At 46.0% G+C, this 17,269-nt stretch overlaps 1 protein-coding gene and 1 pseudogene across 2 annotated transcripts in view; both read left to right on the forward strand.

Annotated features, from left to right (window-relative positions):
• Window positions 1–231: 231 nt before the first annotated feature.
• Window positions 232–716, forward strand: LOC100605224 (annotated as a pseudogene).
• Window positions 717–1,692: 976 nt separating this feature from the next.
• The window catches only part of TGM5 (transglutaminase 5), a 34,769-nt gene continuing 19,192 nt past the window's right edge, over window positions 1,693–17,269 (forward strand). The window contains exons 1-6 of one of the 2 annotated variants that reach the window (XM_003266796.4): window positions 1,693–1,775; window positions 8,025–8,204; window positions 8,307–8,552; window positions 12,277–12,395; window positions 15,329–15,457; window positions 16,022–16,199. In XM_003266796.4, the coding sequence (XP_003266844.1) occupies window positions 1,766–1,775; window positions 8,025–8,204; window positions 8,307–8,552; window positions 12,277–12,395; window positions 15,329–15,457; window positions 16,022–16,199 (862 nt within the window). In that variant the 5' untranslated portion in view covers window positions 1,693–1,765. The remainder of the gene's footprint in view (window positions 1,776–8,024; window positions 8,205–8,306; window positions 8,553–12,276; window positions 12,396–15,328; window positions 15,458–16,021; window positions 16,200–17,269) is intronic. The other variant, XM_003266797.4, reaches the window with a different exon arrangement.

The raw sequence follows: 17,269 nt of genomic DNA on the forward strand, positions 1-17,269 counted from the left end.
AGAAGGCAGTCTGCAGCAGGTGAGGGGTGGTGGGAGGCAAAGCAGTGGGCAAGGAGCTTGGCCGAGAAGTGGAGTTGAGAGAAAGGACAGGGGCTGCCGAGGAAGCTGGGGATGAGAGTTGAAGGTGGATGTGCTGTGTTAAAATAGTGAACTGCATTTGTGCACATATACCCTATAAGAGGTGAGTGGGGTGTGGACCATGGGCTGCCAGGGTCGGTGAAAGATACCAAGATGGCTGGGTGAAAACTTGCTCTAAAAACCATTGACTGGGTAGCTTTTGCAGAGATGATACCGCAAAACCAAAAGGCCATTGCTAATTCCCTGAAATCCTGGAATGAGACCCTCACCTCCAAGCTGGCTACTTTACCTGAGAATCCACCAGCTATTGACTGGGCTTACTACAAGGCCAATGTGGCCAAGGCAGGCTTGGTGGATGACTTTGAGAGAAGTTTAATGCCCTGAAGGTTCCTGTACCAGAGGATAAATATACTGCCCAGGTGGATGCTGAAGAAAAATAAGATGGGAAAACTTGTGCTGAGTGGGTGTCTCTCTCAAAGGCCAGGACTGGAGAATATGAGAAACAGCTGGAGAAGATGAGGAACTTAATTCCATTTGATCAGATGACCATTGAGGACTTGAACGAAGCTTTCCCAGAAACCAAATTAGACAAGAAAAAGTATTGCTATTGGTCTCACCAACCAACGAAGAATTTATAAAATTAAGTCCAGGAAGAAGCTCTGGCCCTTATTTTACACATTCTGGACATTGAAAATAAAAATAATTACATAGTTTTAAAAAAAAAAAGAGCTGAGTGGGGACAGAGAGAATTGAAAATACAGGAGGGAGGACAATGCTGGTGAATGAGGTTCCCCACAGAGAAGGACCCAGAAGGCAGGGGATGTGGGGAGAAGTGCCCTAGAGCACAGAAAGACAGAGTGGGCATGGGGGTCCCACCCACTCCACAGGCAGAGCCCTTCCCCCTCCTGCCTCTCCTTCCACCTGCGCTTTTCTCCCTGTGAAAGGGCTTGTGCCTTTCTTACTAGGATCAAGGCCCTTGCTCACCGGCATTCCCACCCTCTCACCTATTTCCACACCTCCTCCATAAATCTTTCCAATTTTTTTCCTCTGTTTTATTTGTTATTATTTGCTTTTATTTGTGATTTGCCCTGGACCTGCCAGGTCTCATGCAAGACAGTGCCACTGCCAAAGCTAAATACAGTGAAATCATACCGAAGGAGATCCAGACAGAGAGGGTTCTGTTTGCATTTAATATTCAGGAAGTGACTTTTCAGGATAAAAGAGAGGCCTTGGTTACCTAGCAGGGTTCTCGGCTCAGTGAGGTGCTTTAAGCTGTGAGCAGAGTCTTGGGACCCTGATGCTCCTTCCAGCAGCCCCCTGCATCCCTCTGGCGGGCCCATCAGCTCGCTTCTCCCTCCTGACTTCACCACAGCACAGCACCTGCCTGGGAATGCCCTATTGCTCAAGAGCTATCAAAGGCCCACATGGCACAAGGCTGTGATGGTTCATCAGCCTCCACACCTCCTCTCAATCCAGCAACACTGCCAAGAAAAACCTGAGGGCAAGTGAGCAAACCAGTTGTGATCTGCTCGGTAATCAGGTGGCAGTGCAGCAGTCCAGCCCCGCCTTCAGTTCTCCTGGAGGCTTCCAATAGAAGGGGAAGTAGACACTCTGGCACCAGTTTGCTGAAGCTCCAGACCGCCCAGCTGTTCTGTGGGGAGCATCCCAGGAACCGGAGGCAGCCACCATGGCCCAAGGTAGGGAAAGCCCCTGTGGCCACTGGAGTTCAGGGATAAGGAGGACAGAGAGAGGCTGTAGGAAGTCAAGGGGTGGAGGGTGGATTCAGAGAAATAAAGAAGTAAATACAGAACTGAGGCAGGAAAAGCAAGAACCCCAGAAACCTCAGTATTCATTGGTGGCTTGAGAACCAAGAGACAGCGTAGAGGCAGACAGGTAAACACAGCAACACAGCTGCTTGCTAACATGCCTGCCTCCATAGCCAGGTGGAACAGGGCAGGGCCAGAGATGAGGGGGTCAGGGTTTCTGTCCTTCTCTGCTACTAGCTGACCCTTTGACATTGGACAAGTCACTTTGCCTCTAGTTTCCAACCCCCTTGCCTGAAAAAGGAGGGATTGGACCAGACAATCTTGAAATTGTCTTCCAGCTCTTAAGTTCTCTGAATCTTCATATCTTCTCTTCTTCCTCCATTTCAGAAGGTCTATTACTGATCTTAGCTAATCTTCCCATCAGCAACCTTCTCTCTATATCATCCCCCTCTCTCTGGAAAGAGCTGCTGTGAAGATTAAATCGTTAGTTGAAATCATTTAGAGGAATAAGCTTTCAACTTTCTCTACAACTGTAACAACCTTACCTTTATTTATTACTTTTTGTGTTTAAATTTTTGTTTTAAAATTTTCAAAATTTTTAATTGCACAAGAAGTATAGGAATACATAGTTGGAGTAAAATAAATCAATAATTATAGATAAAGCTATAGTCCTCTGCCTGCCATCCCCAATGGCAGCCTCATCTCCAGAGTAAACAGTTACCTGTCTTTTGTCTGCACATTTACATTCAGACATACATTTACTCAATGTAATACATAGGATTAGCATGTGTGGTCTTTTTTGGTATATCCATGGTATCATCATATTGTGTGTATATTTCTACAACTTGATTTTTTTCACTCCACAGTATGTCTGGGAGCTCTGTCCATGCCAGTCAGTACCTATAGATCTACCTCAATATTTCTCATAGTATCAGTGCAAGTAATTTCTAATCCAGTCCCCTATTGATGGGCATTTAGGTTGTTTTCAATTTTCCAATTACACAAGCAATATTGCAAGGAACATCCTTATCCATGCCTCTGTGTGCTCATGTGGGAGTGTCTCTCTAGGATAACTACTAAGATCACCTCCTTTAAAAGTTCTTTCTACAAGCTTCTGTTTATTTCCTGATCATTTCACCCCATTCTCCTCTCACCTCAAGGAAAACAAATATGCCCAGTAGTCAATGAACCTCCTATTTGAATAGATGGCACCTGGGCTGAAGAGTCATCCCTGTCTTAGGCAGAGATTAACATGGCCCAGGATGTCCCTAGAGAATGGAATTTTGCCCCAGCGCTTGCTGCCAGGCAGATGCTGCCATGCCTGCTGAGTAGCCTGCATCATGTTCCCAACCTGAACTGTAGCCAGTTAGTGCTGTCTAATAAATTGGTCTCCAAAAGGGGTGAGCTTCTTTTTCCACTGTTAGGTAAAAGCCAAGTGCTTTCTTAGCTGGCAGTGGGTGTGGACATTTTTTTGATCATGAGTGAAAGCCAGCAGTGGGCAACAGTTTTTGGGTGATGGGAAGAGCACTGGACTGGGCTCAGGAATCCTGGTTTAACCTTAGACAAGATATTTAACCCACCCAAACCTTGATTTTCTCATCTCCAAGTGTGGATGACATGACATTTTGTCCCTCCAAGGATGCGATGAAGATAAATGAGATAACTGTCCTAGCGTACCTGGCACAGTGCCTGGCACAGAGTAGATAGGCCCTCAATAAGATGTTGATTAAATCTGAAATCTGAAATAAGTACGCAGTGATTTTGCAAAAGAGAGAGAATTCTATTCAGCCTAGCAAATCCGAGTACCTACGATATGCTGATCATTGTGTTTAATTTCTTTCATAATAATAAAAAACTAGTTTATGAAAAAGATGTGTGTTAAAGTAATCAAAAGCACTCAAAGAGATTTAAGATAAAGTTTAATACTTATTAGGGTATTTTGGCACAGTCAATTTGGTTCATATTTGTTTATAACAACTTTATTGAGATATAATTCATATACCATCAAGTTCAGCTTTATAAAGTCCACAATTCAGTGGTTTTTCATATACTCACAAAATTTTGCGAGCATTGCCACTATCTAGTTTCAGAACATTTCATTACCTCAAAAAGAAACCCCATACATATTGGCAGTCACGTCTCATTCCACCTTTCTTTAGCCCCTAGCAAACCCTAAATCTACTTTCTGTCTCTATGAATTTGCCTATTCTGGACATTTCATATAAATATAATCATATAATATGTGTCTTTTTATGTCTGACTGACTTCTTTACTTAGCACAATATTTTCAAGGTTTATCCATATTTAGTATGTTCAGCATTCTTTTTTTTACAGCCAGATGATATTCCTTTGTATGATATATCATTTTGTTTATCTGTTCTTCAGTTGATGGACAGTTGTGTTGTTTCTACTTTTTGGCTCTTATGAATAATACTGCTATCACTATTTAGGTATTATGTAAACATGTTTCCATTTATCTTGGGTATATACCTGGGGATGGAATTGTTAGGTCATACGGTAACTCTTTGTTGAACATCTTGAGGAACTTCCAGACTGTTTTCCAAAGTGCTGTACCATTTTACAACCCCACCAGCAATGTATGAGGATTCCAATTTCTCTGTATCCCCACTAACACTTGTTGTTATAGTCATCCTAGGGGATGTGAGATGGTATCTCATTTGTATTTCCCTAGGACTAATGATGTTGAGCATCTTTTCGTGTACTTATTAGCCTTTTGCATATCTCCTTTGGAGAAATACGTATTCAGGTCTGTTGCCCATTTTAAATTTGAGTTGTCTTTTTTATTGTAGAGTTATACAAATTTTTAAAAACGTATTCTGGATATAAGTCCCTTACCAGATACATGATTTACAAACATTTCCTAACATTCTGTGGGTTTTCTCTTCACTTTCTTGATGACGTTCTTGAAGACAAAAAGTTATTAATTTTGATGAGGTCCAATTCATTTGGTTTTTCTGTCACTGCTTGTACTTCTGCTGTCATATCTGAGAAACTGTTGCCTAGTCTAAGATCACGAAGACTTACCTCTATGTTTTCTTCTAGGAGTTTCATAGCTTTAGCTTTTATGTTTAGGTCTTTGATCCATTTTGAGTTAATTTTTAATAAATGATGTGAGTTATGCATCCAACTTCGTTCTTTTGCATGTGGATATTCACTTGCCCCTGTACCACTTTTTGAAAACAGCATTCTTTCCCCCATTGAATTGTCTTGGCACCCTTGTCAAAGATCAGTTGACCGTAAACGTGAGTTTATTGCTAGACTCTCAGTTCTATTCCACTGATCCATATGTCTATCCTTATGCCACTACCACATTGCCTTGATCAAGAAGTGCCACTCCTCTAATTTTGTATTTACTTTTCAATACTGTTTGGCTGGTATGGATCCCTTATATTTCCATATGAATTTTAGGATCCACTTGTCAGTTTCTACAAAATGGCTGTTGGGATTTTGTTGGGGATTGTGTTGAATCTGTAGAAAAACTTGTTATCTTAATGATATTGCCTTCCAATCCATGAACATGGAATGTCTTTTCATTTATTTAGGTCTTCTTTAATTTCTTTCAATGATGTTTTGTGGTATAGGTTTTGCACTTCTTTTGTTAAATTTACTAAGTCATTCTTTTTTATGCTGTTATAAATGGAACTGTTTTCTTAATTTTATTTTCAGGTTACTCTTTGCAAATGTATGAAAATACCATTGGTTTTTATATATTGATATTGTATCCTGCAACCTTGCTGAATTCATTTATTAATTTTATTTTTTTGGTGGGTTCCTTAGGATTTTCTACATACAAGATTATGTCATATGTAAATAGAAACAATTTTACTTCTTTCCAATCTGTATGTCTTTGATTTCTTTTCTTTTTCTTTCTTTCTTTTTTTCTTTTTGCCTAATAGCCCTAGTAGAACTTCTAGTAGAATGTTAAATAGATGTGACAACAGCAGACATTCTTGTCTTGTTCCTTATCTTAGCAAGAAAGCCTCCAGTCTTTTACTATTAAGTATGGTATTGGCTGTGGGCTTTGGAGTGCAGTGGCGTGATCTTGACTCACTGCAACCTCCACCTCCGGGTTCAAGCAATTCTCTGCCTCAGCCTCCCGAGTAGCTGGGATTACAGGGGCCCACCACCACGCCCGGCTAATTTTTATATTTTTAGTAGAGACAGGGTTTCACCATCTTGGCCAGGCTGGTCTTGAACTCCTGACCTCGTGATCCACCCGCCTCAGCCTCCCAAAGTGCTGGGATTACAGGCTTGAGCCACCGCACCCGGCTGGAAGTCCCCTTCTATTCTTAGTTTGTTGAGTATTTTTATCATGAAAGAATGTTGGATTCTGTTGAATGCGTTGGTTCACTTTGAAAAAGTCTAAATACAACCAAGACAAAGCAGCTAGGTCTCTGTACGTATTGGCTTATATCTAGAGGCAAAAGACAGACAAATAAAAAAGTAATTAAGAAAAATATCTGAACACCTCATCCTAATCCTTACACTAGTAGGTTTGTTGATATAAATGAACAAATGAGCACGGCATGTAAATTAACTTGTCAATTAAGCAGATGAGCGATTCAGTTAAGTGTATAGCTCAGTTGGTGATGGAAAGAAGGGTGGGCCAACTGAGGCAGGCTTCATGGAGCAGGTAGATACTGGAGGACAGGTGGAATTTGGTTAGAGAGTGAGGGGCCATTGAGTTGTGGCTATAACAGCAAATACAAAGACAGGGATTTGCTTGGCCATAGATTGGCTAGATGAGAGGGCCAATGCGGGGAATGATGGAAGTGAGAATGCAAGAATAAGCTAAGGCCAAGTATGAAGAGCTGTGTCAAGTTAAGGATGTGCCTTTTATATGGTAGACTGTAGGAGATCTCAGAACTTGTAAAGTAAAAGAATGGCATGATTAAATTGTCTTGAGGAAAGGTAATCTGATAATGCATTAAGAGATGGGAGATGGGGAGAGAGACAGGAGGCAGAAAACCTCATGGGGGCCATTATGGTGACTAGGAATGAGGAGAAGACGTTGGAATTATGTGAATGTGGAAAGGGATGGATAGACACCAGAGATGTTTTAATGGAAGGCATGAAGAGAGTTAGTGACAGGTGAATGGGCATAGGCTGAGAAGGAGATGGGTGAGCCAATTGTGATTTAAAGGCTGTGAGCCCACCAGGTAACTCAGACCATGGCAGAACCATGGTCAAACAAGGAAAAATAAAAAACAGACCCTTCTGACAGAGGCACACTTGGAAACTAGTGAGGTCAGTCTGTGTTTTAGCAGAGGCTCCAGAAGGTTGGGAATGGAACTTTCTTTGACTGTCGTCAGCATCCAAGCTCCCAGGGCACTGAGCACACAGCCTGTGGTGGTCAGAGAGCCAGCAGATGGCTAAAAGAAGAGCAGCTAGTGGCCGGGCACGGTGGCTCATGCCTGTAATCCCAGCGCTTTGGGAGGCCGAGGCGGGCGGATCATGAGGTCAGGAGATCCAGACCATCCTGGCTAACACGGTGAAACCCCCTCTTTACTAAAACTATAAAAAATTAGCTGGGCATGGTGGCGGGCGCCTGTAGTCCCAGCTACTCAGGAGGCTGAGGCAGGAGAATGGTGTGAACCCAGGAGGCAGAGCTTGCAGTAAGCCGAGATCGTGCCACTGCACACCAGCCTGGGCAACAGTGTGAGACTCTGTCTCAAAAAAAAAAAAAAGAAGAGCAGGTAGCCCAAGGAAAGTTAACCCAGGGCAACTAAACCAGGGAGTAGCTCCCCAGACCTGGCGGCTAGTACAGGGGCAAGTGAGACTGTTAACTTGAGTCCAAGAAAGTGGATGTGGGGTGAGTCTGAAGCCATGTGAGGCTGAAGGGAGCAATCAAACTTGGCCAGGTCTACAGAAGGACTTGGACAGAGGCAGAAAACCATGCCCCTCCAGGAGGGTGTAAGGGGGAAGAAAATAGAGGGTCAGGAGAAGACGGAAGAAAGAGGAACGTGCACGCATGGAAACTCATTAAATCCTCATCCTCATCCTCACCCTGGCAGGCTGATCTTATGGACTTTATTTTACTGATGTGGAAACTGAGGCTCAGGCTAAGTTACTTTCTCAAGTTTGCAGAACTAGTAAGTGGTAGATAGGACTGGCTCCACAACCCCACTCTTTTGTCTAACCCTGCCTGCCCCATTGCAGGGCTAGAAGTGGCCCTCACAGACCTCCAGAGCTCCAGAAATAATGTGCGGCACCACACGGAGGAGATCACTGTGGACCACCTGCTTGTTCGCCGGGGCCAGGCCTTCAACCTCACCCTGTACTTCAGGAACAGGGGCTTCCAGCCAGGCCTGGACAACATCATCTTCGTGGTTGAGACTGGTAAGAACCCCAGCTGGCTCACAGGGGCTGTGTGTGTCTGGGAGGGGATTTTCGGGGGTTTGGAGGTCGCCATAGAGGGCCTCAGCTCTACTTCCCTCTTAGGACCGCTGCCAGACCTGGCCTTGGGGACTCGGGCTGTGTTCAGCCTGGCACGCCATCACAGCCCCAGCCCCTGGATCGCCTGGCTGGAGAACAGTGGGGCCACCTCCACAGAGGTGAGCTTGTGCGCTCCTCCCACGGCGGCCGTGGGTCGGTACCTCTTGAAAATCCACATCGACTCCTTCCAGGGGTCTGTGACGGCCTACCAGCTAGGGGAGTTCATCCTGCTTTTCAATCCCTGGTGCCCAGGTAAGGCAGGGTGCCCAGGCGGTGCCCTCCTTTCTCTTCTGTCAGTGCTGCCAGAGAGACAGGCTCAAGGGTTTCTAGACTCCGCTCCTGGGCCACCCAGAGCCTCCCCAATTCCCTGCACTCAGCATCCACCCCAACCACCACCAATTAGGGCAGGAAACCTTGCTACTCATTTACTTATTTAGAATTTTCAAGTTATAAACCAAGTCATCTTTGCTTAAACAGAAAAACTGTTACAATTAAGTTTGACCGTGAATAACATCTACCCTCATCATGTAATTTTAAGTTAACTAGAGTTTTTTTCGTTATAAAAGTAATGAATGCACTGCATTGAGTATTTATGGAATGAAGGAAAGGGTTAAAAAAAGAAAGAGAAAAGTATAAAGTAAAAAGTAAAGCCTCCCAATCTCTAAGTTCCATTCAACTGCAGTTCTGTTCTTCCAGATTCCATTCACCTTTAACATTTTCTTGTGTAGTTTTACAAAAGTGTTCTGTGCTTAATCAAATACTTATGCCTCTGTGTGTGTTCGATTCTACAATACATACCATAAGTGAGATTAGGTAATATGTACCATTCTCCAGCTTTTTTTTTTAATTTAACAGTTAAACTTTGGGCACATTTTCCTATTGGAGCATTCTTCTTTTTTTTTTTTTTTTTTTTTTTTTGAGATGGAGTCTTTCTCTGTCCCCCAGGCTGGAGTGCAGTGGCGCGATCTCGGCTCACTGCAAGCTCCGCCTCCCACGTTCACGCCATTCTCCTGCCTCAGCCTCCCGAGTAGCTGGGACTACAGGCGCCTGCCAACACGCCCGGCTAATTTTTTGTAGTTTTTTTAGTAGAGACGGGGTTTCACTGTGTTAGCCAGGATGGTCTCGATCTCCTGACCTTGTGATCCGCCCGCCTCGGCCTCCCAAAGTGCTGGGATTACAGGCTTGAGCCACTGCGCCCGGCCAGGAGCATTTTTCTTAACAGCTACAATTATTCCACTGTTTGGATGCACCAGATATTTTTAACTAGTCCTCTATGGGCATTTTGGCTGTTTCCAGTTTTTTTTTTTTTTCTTCTTCTTCTTCTATAGACAAAGTCTATAGAATGCTGAGAATGATGGTTTCCAGTGAATATCTCACACTACCTGTCTCACAAGCCCTGACCTCTAAATCTAGTTGGGGACAGGGCTAGATACATAGGCAGACACAAGGACACAGTGTGGGCAGAAGGGGTCAGGAGTAGAGAATGGGTCTGCTGTGCCTTTGAGCAGAGGCCAGACTCCCAAGTCTGCCTTCTGACTTAGGGGACCATCCCTTTCCCATCTTCCCTCCCTTTCTACCTTCTCCCCCAGCCTTATCCCAAGGGGGCCTCCTGGGTCACATCGGGACCCAGAGCCCTGGATGGGTTCTAACGCCTCTAACCACTTCCCACTTCCCTGTCCCCAAATGGCTCAGAATGCTCACCCATCAGCCAGGTGGAGAGACCCTGCCATGGGATCCAGAAGGACCAGTCGACTGTTTTCCCTGTCTCTGTGTCATCTCTCTCTCTCTCTCTCTCTCTCTCTCTGGGGGCCTTCTGAGCAGCGGGGAGAAAAGCATTAATGGTGGGGCCTTCTCTCTTGAGCTTGTGCCACACCCAGGCCCTGGGGAGACCCAACACTGGGCCTAGGGTTGGTGGGGGCTGAAGTGCCCTGTGGTGCTGCAGGACGGGAGGGTGTTGGCTGGGAAGCCTCACCGTGTAGCTCAGGCCACTGCTGGCCCTGGCTGAGAGGAGGGGGCTGTGTGGTCTCAACCACGAACCTGCAGCTTCTCTCCACACTGGCCCAAACCCTCAATAAAATACATCTCAGCAACGAGGCCTCCTGCACCAGCCTCCTGTTAGGCTGTGTCTGAGGCTGCCTCTGAGGAGGGCACCTTTCCCTCAGGGTCAGGCAGAGCTTCCAGACAGTTCCAGGACCCTGCGAAGAGGATGTCTGCGCCCATGGCCTTTTGTTTATTTGTTCTTAACTTTAAAAAGATAATTTTTAACCTTTATTTTAGGTTCAGGGGTGCACGTACAGGTTTGTTACGTAGGTAAATTGCACACCACAGAGGTTTGGTTTGATGTATGCATTATTTTGTTACCCAGGTAATAAGCATACTACCCAACAGGTAGTTTTTCTTTTTTCTTTTTTAATGGTTTCTTTCTTTATTATTATTATACTTTAAGTTCTATGGTACGTGTGCACAACGTGCAGCTTTGTTACATATGTATACAATTGCCATGTTGGTGTGCTGCACCCATTAATTCGTCATTTACATTAGGTATATCTCCTAATGCTATCCCTCCCCCCTTCCCCCCACCCCACAACAGGTCCCGGTGTGTGACGTTCCCCACCCTGTGTCCAAATGTTCTCATTGTTGAATTCCCACCTATGAGTGAGAACATGTGGTGTTTGGTTTTCTGTCCTTGGGGTAGTTTGCTGAGAATGATGGTTTCCAGCTTCATCTATGTCCCTACAAAGGACATGAACTCATCCTTTTTTATGGCTGCATAGTATTCCATGGTGTATATGTGCCACATTTTCTTAATCCAGTCTATCATTGATGGACATTTGGGTTGGTTCCAAGTCTTTGCTATTGTGAATAGTGCCACAATAAACATACGTGTGCATGTGTCTTTATAGCAGCATGATTTATAATCCTTTGGGTATATACCAGTAATGGGATGGCTGGGTCAAATGGTATTTCTAGTTCTAGATCCTTGAGGAATTGCCACACTGTCTTCCACAATGGTTGAACTAGTTTACAGTCCCACCAACAGTGTAAAAGTGTTCCTATTTCTCCACAGCCTCTCCACACTCCCAACAGGTAGTTTTTCAATCCTTACCTTCCTCCCACCCTCCACCCTCAAGTAGGCCCCATTACTTTCAATGGCAAAAACTGCAATTACTTTTGCACCAACCTAATGTTAAGATATTTTTGAATCGGCTTCAAAACCCTCTATTCATATGGGCAGCAAGTATATGTGTGTGTATATATATATATTCATGCTGTAAGCATTGTTGGTAATCTGTTTAAACTTTATGTATCACATACAGATTTCCATGTCCATGTACATGATTTTGCCACCTTACATCTCTACGGTATGGGATTCCATGGTGGAGATGTACTGAAGCTATCTAACTACTCCCCAATAACAGGGCGTGTAGGTGGTTTCCAGCTTTTTAGTATCATAAACAGCACTCAGATGAACAGCTTAGTGTCTAAATCTTTGTGCACATATGAAATGCTTTGCCTAGATTAAATGCCTACAAAAGGAATAATGAGGTCAATGCCAACCCTTAAGGTCTGGTTTTCTCTTTTCCAACCAAGATTAGTATAGCAGAAAGAGCACAGAATATGGAATCAGTGGGCTGTGTTCAATTTCCAGCTCTGTGCTGATGTGTGATTTGGGCAATTTACTTAATCACTCTGAGCCTGTTTCCTCAACCTTAAAATGGGGATAGGATGTAAATGTGCTTTGTAAACCAAGAAATTCCACCAAAGATAAATTTTTATTATTCCACCTTATGTTCATGTTGAGCCTGTTGCTGGTGTTGGGAGTGTAGACTCCCTAAGACCTACCACCTCATGCCCCTCTTGGTGTCGCCAGGGGCCCTTGCTCCAGAGCTGTTTCCTCTGGGACTGTGGGGATGAGAATGGGGCAGGAAGGGAAAGGTGACATTTCTGCTTCGTGCCCTCCCACTCTGGTTCCTAGAGGATGCTGTCTACTTGGACAGTGAGCCCCAGAGGCAGGAGTATGTCATGAATGATTATGGTTTCATCTACCAAGGCAGCAAGAACTGGATCCGCCCGTGTCCCTGGAACTATGGACAGGTGAGTCTCAGCCCTGCTCATGGCCCATCCCGGCCCTGAGCTTGTGGGGAGAGGGAGCAGGGCGCATGTGAGCTTCACCTAGAACTGCTGACCAATGCTAACTAAACGGCATGAGGAAGATGTGTGTTGTGAGCCCAGGTTGCCCGAGGAGCAGCCATAGGGAGTGGGAGGGCCTGTCTCTTTGCTGATCATGTCTGATTTGGACAACAAGAGCTAAGGGTAAGGGCAGTTAAAGGCGCCTCACCCAGGAATTCCACTGAGCATGAGGGTGAGGATGGAAGGCATGGCAACCACCACAGCAGTGATGATGCCTGCCATTTTGGTTCATTAAACTGTTTTTCCATTAGGGTCCCATTTTCCACTCTCTCACTTCATGCTCACAACTCCTGGTGACTGATCCTAGCATCAATTCTGTCACACCAAGGACAACTTGTCCCCTGAACGTCTCAGCCAGAAGCAGGGCTGATGAGCAGCAATGCATCTCCCTCCCCATGGCTATTGTCTCTTTATTTCTGTGTCTTTTTGATGATACATCTTTCTAATTATGAAAGTTAATACATGCTTGTTTAAAAAGCTTTGCAAAGAGACATTACAAAAATGGATACATGAAGGTCATCCCAAGCACCATCACCAGCTTGGTGTATGTTCCTCTACATTTTGTTTTCTACACATATTCTAAAACGCTACTTTATATGTAAAAATAACGTCATATTAATTGCAATGCTCTGCACCTCCTGCCTTTCTAAAAGCCTGCCTCTCATTTCAAATTCAGCCTGCAGCAGGGACTTCAGGAAGTCCAGTGCCAGGCAAGGAAGAGGGCTCTCGAGGCTGAGCCCCAATGCCAAGAGCACTGTGGGAGGGAGAGGATCAACCCTCAGCCACTCAGAAGGCTGTCAGCTAGGAAACCCTGAGGATCCTTGTGGAGCCTTGTCTCAGCTTGATATGAATTCCTCTCCTAGACCTGCCCAAATAGAACTCCAACATATGTGTCCTTCCAGCCCCAGCCTGGGCCCAGGGGTGGCTATAGCCAAGCTGAGATATAGTGGCCTCAACTGGCCCCAACTCAATCCTCACTAAGCATGGGCAGATTGGGCATCATGGAGAGACCTGGACAGGAGTGGGCTGCCATCTGTGAGAAACAGAAGTGAGGGGTTGCTGCTTTCTCAGACCTGGGTCCCTCTGTTTCTGTCTTTCTTTTTTCATTGTTGTCTTGTTTTTTGTTTTTGAGACATGGTCTTTCTCTGTCACCCAGGCTGGATGGCAGTGGTGAGATCATGGCTCATTGCAGCCTTGACCTCCTGGACGCAAGTGATCCTCCCACCTCAGCCTCCTGAGTAGCTGGGACTACAGGCATGCCCCACCATGCCTGGCTAATTTTTTTATTTTTTGCAGAGACGAGGTCTCACTATATTGCCCAGGCTGGTCTCAAACTCCTGGGCTCAAGTGATCCTCCCGTCTCGGCCTCCCAAAATGTTGGGATTACAGGTGTGTGCCATTGCACCTGGCCCATTTCTGTCTTTCTTCTTCATTAAATATATATTGATTGCCTGCTCAGTGCTAGCCAGGGTGCTAAGTGCTAAAGATATGAAAATGAATACAACATTGTCCCTGATCTTACAGTGTAATGGGGACTCAGATACATAAACAGGTCACTTATCATGCAGTGGAATATGTAAAGATTGAGAGACAGGGCAGAGAGTTGTGAGAGCCAAGGGGAAGAGCTCTTGGTTGGGCATGGGAGTATCATAGAAGCTTCCTGGGAGAGGAGATGTTTGAATTGAGTTAGTCAAGTGAAGGATAGTGGGAAAAACATCCCAGAGGGAAAGCATAAGCAAAGACACGAGGGTGGGAAACGGTTTGGTCCGCTGCAGAAATTTGGTGTTGCTGGAGGAAAAATGGTAGGGATGGGGGCGGAGGGTGATTATTGAGACCTGAGGCTGGAGAGGGAGGTTGGGGCCAGATCTGGGAGGAAATTATGTGCCTTCTGAAGGAGGTCAGAGCTTTGATTCTCTAGGCTGTAGGAGGCCTTTGAAAATTTGAAAACAGAAAAGTGAGCTGATCAGACTATCCTCTGGGGAAGATTGATCAGAGAAGCCTCCTAATTCTGCGTGTTGCCCAGTGTTACACAGGAATAAATGCATTCATTTACACTTGTTCTACAAAGAGGTACAGATTTCCTGCAAAGTGCTGGGCACCGTGCCAGGCCTAAGGTCCAGAGTTGTGAAGAGAGCTGGACTGAAACAGCCCCGAGACTCAGGCAGGAAAAGACAGACTTGACTACATCACGTAACTGAGTCTCATGCGGAGAGGGGACATACCTAGGGCTGTGGCGCTAAAGCAGGCCCAGGCTCGGGGAAGGCCTCAGAGGGAGTGGCATTCACACCAAGTCCGAAGGACCCAGAGGAGCCAGCCTGCCTTGGGTGGGAAATTTCCATAATTCACATGCAATTAGTCAGCCTAGAGCCCCAGTGAATCACAGGTGCCATGGCAGGTTGGCACCCTCACTTCAGCAGTAGCTGCCAATGCTAAGCTGGGTCGGCAGGTGAGTGTGGAAGCAGGGGCAATGTGGTTTTGGCAAGAACACCCCCTGGGGCTCTAGGAGTGTGGGGATTGAGAGGAGAGGAGGAGCCTTTTCAATCAGTCAGACTCACTGGGGAAAAAAACCCAAAACAACCCAGGAGTAGCAATAGTCATCTCAGAGTGAAGGGGAGGGATTTGGTGTGCAGGGCGTATGCACCAGGTGAATTGTGACCCTAGAGTTTTGAAACCCCACACCTGAATGGGAGGAAATTCATGACTGTTCTGTTTGACACAGTTACCTTCCAAGTGAGTTTATATTCCACTAGGGTTGGCGGGGGGGGGGAGTCATTACTTTTTACATACTCCCACGTGACAAGCATGGGTGCCTTCCCTCTCGGCCTCTCCCCCCGAAGTTTGAAGACAAAATCATAGACATCTGCCTGAAGCTGCTAGACAAGAGCCTGCACTTCCAGACTGACCCAGCCACAGACTGTGCCCTGCGGGGAAGCCCCGTCTACGTCAGCAGAGTGGTGTGTGCCATGGTGAGGTCCCTGGCGTGCCTGGGGAGGGAGGAAGCTGTGCAACGGGAGCCCTGCCCACTCACAGTTGCCCCCTGGGTGAAAGAGGGTCCTTCTGGCAAAGCCATCTTGGGTGAGACTGACGCCAGAATGTGGGTGACAAGTTTTCTCAACCGAGCTCTGAAATAGCTGGGTGTGGGTCATCACCTCTATTAATTCCAAATTGCATGTTTTGAGAAAGGGTGAGTGTAGCTCCGGTTTGGGAAATGGTCTTGTTGTTTCTAAATTTCCTCTTTTCTGAAGTGTTTTTTAAAGCTCTCAGAGGTAAGCTCCAGCTTTGCAGGGGATGGGAGGACATGGGTAAGGGGTAGATAGGAACATAATAATAAACTAATTCACAGTGGAGCAAAAGTCAGAAGAGTCAACCCCCATCCTTAGCCCTCCCCAGCAGGTCTGGAAGTCAGCAGTAAAATGCTGTCAAAAGTCTCTCCTCTGTTTCTCAGGCCCATGGGTCTTCCAAGGCAGCCCACACATGGCATGTTGAGGAAACTGATGTTTCTAACACTTCTCTATATGGCTTCTCTTCAGATCAACAGCAATGATGACAATGGGGTGCTCAATGGAAACTGGAGTGAGAATTACACAGACGGCACCAACCCTGCGGAGTGGACGGGCAGCGTTGCCATCCTGAAGCAGTGGTATGCCACAGGCTGCCAGCCCGTGCGCTACGGGCAGTGCTGGGTCTTTGCTGCCGTCATGTGCACAGGTAGGAGGTAGAAAGGACCCCATGAAAAGGTTGGAAGTATAGCCGCTCATGTATGAGCCTTCTGAACTGTTCCCATCCCAGTCCCACGCAGTTCCCACCAAGGGACATTTGGAAGGAAGCTCTTTTCCTCTCTGAAATGTCTCGGCCAGGCACAGTGGCTCACACCTGTAATCCCTGCACTTTGGGAGCCCGAGGCAGGTGAATCCCAAGGTCAGGAGTTCAAGACCAGCCTGGCCAAGATGGTGAAACCCCATCTCTACTAAAAATACAAAAATTAGCAGGGCACAGTGGCAGGCACCTGTAATCCCAGCTACTCGGGAGGCTGAGGCAGGAGAATCGCTTGAACCTGGGGGGCAGAGGTTGCAATGAGCCAAGATCACGCCACTGCACTCCAGCCTAGGTGACGAGAGTGAGACTCCGTCTCAAAAAATAAATAAAAAAATAAAGTGTTTCATCACAGACCTCAGACTGCACATCTGGGCTTATGTCAGACCATGGTTCCGAAGTGACAGTCACACGTCCCAGGATGTCTGACACCCTTGCTTCTTCTAAGCTTAGGCAACCTACCAGCATATTCCTAAGAGCTTGGCTGGGAACTGTCTAGGTTCAAGATAGAAATGACATGAGAGGCTGAATAATTAGGAAATTACAAACTGATTAGTGTCCTTTCTGAGCACAGAGAATGGGCTCAATGAAGACGTGTACATGGAAGGGAAACGTGAGTCAGGGCTGTGGTGTGGGCCATGGGGCCAGAGCAAGATGGCAACCCAAGGGAAATGACCTTGAATTTGGAGCTGTTGAGGGCCTTATGGCCTGACTCTGGCCAGAGGGTTAGGGGAAGGGAGAAAATGTGAGGTCAGCTTTTCAGATAAGGAATGGATACTACATTAGTAGAGGAAAAACTAAAAAATACATATGGGGAAAAGACGGCAAATGGAAATTGGTTTGTGGGTGACAAGAGGAGGAGACGAGGAGGAAATCATGAGGGGAGTGATACTTGGAAATGAGTCACACATGGAGGTGAAAGGAGGAGGCCTTCTGCCTCACCCAGGGCCAAGCGCTTGCTCCGG

This window comes from Nomascus leucogenys, chromosome 6 (assembly GCF_006542625.1).
Source record: "Nomascus leucogenys isolate Asia chromosome 6, Asia_NLE_v1, whole genome shotgun sequence".
Lineage (NCBI taxonomy): Eukaryota > Metazoa > Chordata > Mammalia > Primates > Hylobatidae > Nomascus > Nomascus leucogenys.